Source organism: Gossypium raimondii, chromosome 6 (genome assembly GCF_025698545.1).
Source record: "Gossypium raimondii isolate GPD5lz chromosome 6, ASM2569854v1, whole genome shotgun sequence".
Lineage (NCBI taxonomy): Eukaryota > Viridiplantae > Streptophyta > Magnoliopsida > Malvales > Malvaceae > Gossypium > Gossypium raimondii.
The window spans coordinates 35,230,249-35,235,097 of NC_068570.1; the positions used below are offsets into that span (position 1 = coordinate 35,230,249).

Genomic DNA, 4,849 nt, shown 5'->3' on the forward strand with positions numbered 1-4,849 from the left:
AATAGTAGAGTAAGAGAACAAAAATTTGAGAGAACTAAAAAATACATATTTTATTGATCAATAAGGATATGTAATACTTTTAAAAGTTTATCTTTATAGACATAAAACATACAAATAAAATAAAATTCTATTTCTAATTTATATTAAAATCTTAAAATACATCAAACATCTTAATCTTAATGGATATTAATCTAATAATAAAATGTTTATAACAATTTTCAACTTTTTATTTATAAAATATTATTGATTTTAAATATTACTTACATTAATATTATATATATTATATTATTTGCTTTTAATTATAAATAAATATTTACTTGGATGCAACAGTCAAAAAGAAATCTAGTCATAACATAAATTGCCACATGATCCATCCTTTGCCACCACATTGACCTTTTATATTATGTTTTGCTTAGAAAAACTAATCATCAAACTTAATCCAAATCGAACTTTAAAAAAGAAGTCTTAATCCAAATCAAGCTTGAATGAATAACTTTCAAAAAACAAAACAAAAAACAAAATCCAACCACAATATAGTTCGTAAATTTCAATCTTTGACCCTGCCGAAGACATCATCACTAAATGCAAAATCCCCAAAACAACAAAAAAGAGTTGCAGAAATTAAGCATACAGATGAAACCAAAAAAATGCAACATATATATATTATATTTCTAGCTGCCAGCATGAGTTTAAAACACAATTCCCAATGAAATTAAACAGAGTAAATGCAAGAGTAGCAAAACTTAAAAATCCCATCTGCAGTCATCCACATTCATTCATCAACTAAAACGGGCTACTCTGTTTTACTTCCAAACCGTAACAACTATTCTATGAACCATGCCTGCTTCGTTTCAACAGGATGTAAGTCCAATTTCTGTCCAATTTCTGGACCTACTTTCAAACCCTAGCCCGCTTGCTACTGCAACTTGGGCACTTATACTGCTTGATATGTTCAGCCTTTGCAGGTGTAATCTTCACGCATTTTCCATGGAACCATCTCTCGCAGATATCGCAGCAAATCCAGAATTCATCAGTGCCGTAGCTATCCCCACATGCACCACAAGTGGCACCCTGTTCATCATCTTCCTCATCTTCTTCCCCACTCTCATCTTCATCCTTAGATGGTGGAGACATCTTTACCATTTTACTCTGGGGTTCAGATTGGCGAGACTGCAAACAGCAAGGTTATCAATTTGACATTAAATAAGAGAGGTGCATATAAAAGGAATACAAACACAAAAGAATAAATACCACCTTAGCACTTGATTTGCTTTTGCTGCTGCCATTGTGATTCGCAGATTGGTCTTTCAGTTGCTTGACATTTCCTGTGACAACTTCAAATATGGTCGGAAGGTCATTTATCATCTGGAAGAGTCTTTTCCTGCAAAATAAGACAAAAAAACAAGACCACCGCAGGAATGAGGACTATTTTTGCTTCTTCAAAATTCAAATTCCAAATCTCAAACACGAATCCATGTATCCCTTATTTTCAGTTCATTTGTAATCTTTGCCTTCCACTTCGCTATTACAAAAAGAAAAAGCACCAACCAAATGACGAGCCTAAACAATGTATATTCACGTGCCTATGAACATTTATTGAGCTATGGATGCAGGGCATTGCACCTTCATCTAGAGCTACGTTTGAGCATCAGTTAGCCATAAACATACGCATATGCATGTAAGCAATTTCTCTTTAATAGGAAAACGTCTAAGCTTTATGATAGACTTTAGATAGTATTACATAATAATAGTGTTGTCAAGGGCACAAGACGCACTTTAGGTGTTGAATCCCTATATTACCAGAGGTGCAAGGCAAAAAAAAAAAGTGCACACCAAGTGCTGTCAAGGAGTGTGCCTAGGCATTCCTATGCCTTGCGCCTTAGAATTATTCAACAAAAACACCTCAGAGCCTTCCAGGCAAGGCCCATTTGATCAGTCGCACACCTAGTGTGCCTAACCACACTTTTTTGTAAGTCAATAAGCATAGAAAAAGCCCACCTGATTGAATTTCCCTTCAATTTCTTTTGTTTTTCGTTGTTTCCATTTGATATACCTTTACCAGTAAGAAACAGATCATATCATACTCCATACTTCTCAGCATTTGAGCATTCAACAACAAATAACGGCCATAAGGAAATAATGCATATTGACCAATAAAAATATTGCATTTTTTTAGATATATCATAAGATTTATATTATCTATACACACAGACTTGCAAAAGCTCATACATACTGCACTTTCCTTTACTCAGGCTAGCAGCGCCTATAATGTGCCTTGCGCCCTTGACAACATTGTGCTTGCCTTAGTAAAGGCGCAATATGTACATCAGCATGGTTTTTTGTTCTGTTTGTATAGATATATGGAAATAAGCTTAAGGCATATAATTGATAAATTCTAAACAGTTGTCCAATTTATCCTACAATACATGCAGAGTTTTTGTTCTTTTTTGGTTGGCAGAAATGCATGATTTTCTGATGATCCCTTGTTTGTTGTTGAATGACTAAATATTTTGAAGTGTGAGACTACTAAGGTGAAACTGATGTTAAAGTAAGTATGCTTATACGCACTAAGTGCCTGCCTGATCAATGTGCCTAAACCAAAAGGTCTGAGTCGTTTTATTGTCTGGCATTAAGGAGCAGACCTTGACAGCACTGCATAATAATATTCAAGTAGTGAAATGGAAAACATCTAATTTAACCTTTTGGCATCCAAAATACCCTTTCAAGGCCCAAACTGTGTTCTCAAACTTAGCAAGATGTATTTACACAAAGCGAAAAAGAAAGTCACTTCCTCAGGTAAGGCAGAAAATTATCAGGAAAAATGAAGGAAAGAACCAGAATATCTCCAAATTCATCTATTACTAAATTCAAAACAAAAAAGAAAAGAAAATTAAAGATAGATTTCCGCAATCATTTCGTCATCCTTAAAATTAGTGCTTTGAATTATTGACCAATCTGGGAACTTTCAAAATAAATTTTTAGTACTCATTTCAAGAGAACCTTTTCTAAACCAGAAATTTAAGATCCAGCAAAAGCCAACACAAGAAAATAGAACAACTATTTAATTATGGTAGACAGAGAGCACAATGCAGTCAGCATAATTGAAAAATAGCCCATAATACTGCAGCAAGAGAGCAGTGAAAATTGAAACTCAAACGTGTGATAGTTGACAAAGAAAAAGCAAACAAACCTCTCATTCTTTCCAAACCCAAATCGTGCACCAAAATAGAAAGCAACAGCAAGCAACCACGAATCACTGTGAACTGCAACCAATGATAGCCAGTCCTTCTCCTGCATTCCATCTCTAGCAAAGTTTATGCCCAATGCTGGCTCTGGAAGCTCAGGAGGCACCTCCTCGACAGGCAAGTTAACTTCCCAGGTTTCATTTGGAAGTCCATATAGGCATAAGTTCTCCTTCTCTGAAAATAAATTTAACACCTTCAGGAAAGAAACTAAAACCCAGAATTTTGAAAGATATAAGCTAGCTGAAATCAATTATAACAAACATATAACACCTTATCAAGTCTTAAGTCATGAAGAACGCACCAGGATAGAAATATTAAATGATAGACTCAAAAATTTCTACTAAAATATAAATATAATCAAGTAGGAAAATAAATATTCAATTCAACCAAATAGCTATTAACACCACATTCCAGTTGTGATTTGACAAATAGAATCAGAATCCAAACTGCTCCTTGGAACTGAAATTAAGAGGGAAAAATTACGTCCGAGATATCATAAGTGTAATCAAGGAGAGTATGAAAAGCAGCATAATGAAGTCAAAGTGTAATCTTCACCTGTAAATTAAGAGAATGAAACATTTCATTTCCCGTCTTAAGTCAAGCTAATGTATATTCATTACAAGACACTATTACATGGCTATAATGAAAAGCAAATCTTAAGCCATGACGGACGAAACCATAATGAAGACCTGATAAGTGATTCTGAGTGTAGCATTAAAGAGGACAAGCAGCTCAAATACACGATGAAAAAAATAGAAAAAGAGCGAAAGTAAACCCACCAGGATCACACTGTTGGTAAAACTTGTCAACATCTGCCATAGAAAACCCCCAACAAATTAATTGAATTTCTTTGTGATTTCCGAAACCTTTTCTTTCTTTTCTTTTTTTTTTTAAAAAAAAAGGAAAAAAAAGTAGAGGCAAACGAACCAGTTGTGAGAGCCTTAATCAAGCCAGAGCGTCTGCCCTTGAAGTCGTTGAAGACCTCTTCCACCGTTCTCGGTATTGGGTGTGGTATACCTTCCATTCCCTTCTCAATTTCTCTTCAAAATTAAAACGTAATAAATTGGGGAAATGCAATATATAGGGGTCTTTCTTTTGAATAGAATTACGGACCAGCAAATCAGAATTAAAGCAAAATCTGAATTAGGGTTTTCGTTGTAGGGTTTGGTGAGGATTGGGATGAGGGGGAAATTGGGGATTTGCTTTAATTCATAATATTTTATGTAATATACTATGGGAAGAGAGGCGAAGACGGATAACGGAACACAAAAGCCAATTTTAGGCTTAAATGTAAAATTAACCTTCTTTATCTTCGACTTATTATATAAAAAATTCCCTTAAAATAATTTAATAATCAAATTGGTCCCTCAATTAAAAACAATATTCAATTGAGCCCTCAATCAAGTTTAAATATTCAATTAAATCCTCAATCAAATTTAAGCCCTCGTCTTTTGACGCTCTTAACGTTGCATGTTAGTGTTTTACCGCATGGAAGATAATTTCAGTTATATTTGTTTAAAAATCTTTAAAAAATTTAAAATATAAAAATTTAGAATTTTTTACTTTTTAGAATAGATTTTTTAAACATCATAAAAATAAAAAAT

The 4,849-nt window shown here is 33.7% G+C and overlaps 1 protein-coding gene across 1 annotated transcript; it reads right to left on the reverse strand.

Annotated features, from left to right (window-relative positions):
- Positions 1–634: 634 nt before the first annotated feature.
- LOC105773521 (PHD finger protein ALFIN-LIKE 7) lies at positions 635–4,524 on the reverse strand. The gene is made up of 5 exons (XM_012595498.2): positions 4,173–4,524; positions 4,025–4,057; positions 3,191–3,419; positions 1,255–1,381; positions 635–1,170 (listed from the first exon to the last, which is right to left on the reverse strand). The coding sequence occupies exons 1-5, from the start codon at positions 4,267–4,269 to the stop codon at positions 898–900; spliced, it is 759 nt and encodes a 252-aa protein (XP_012450952.2). The 5' UTR covers positions 4,270–4,524; the 3' UTR covers positions 635–897.
- Positions 4,525–4,849: the final 325 nt, after the last annotated feature.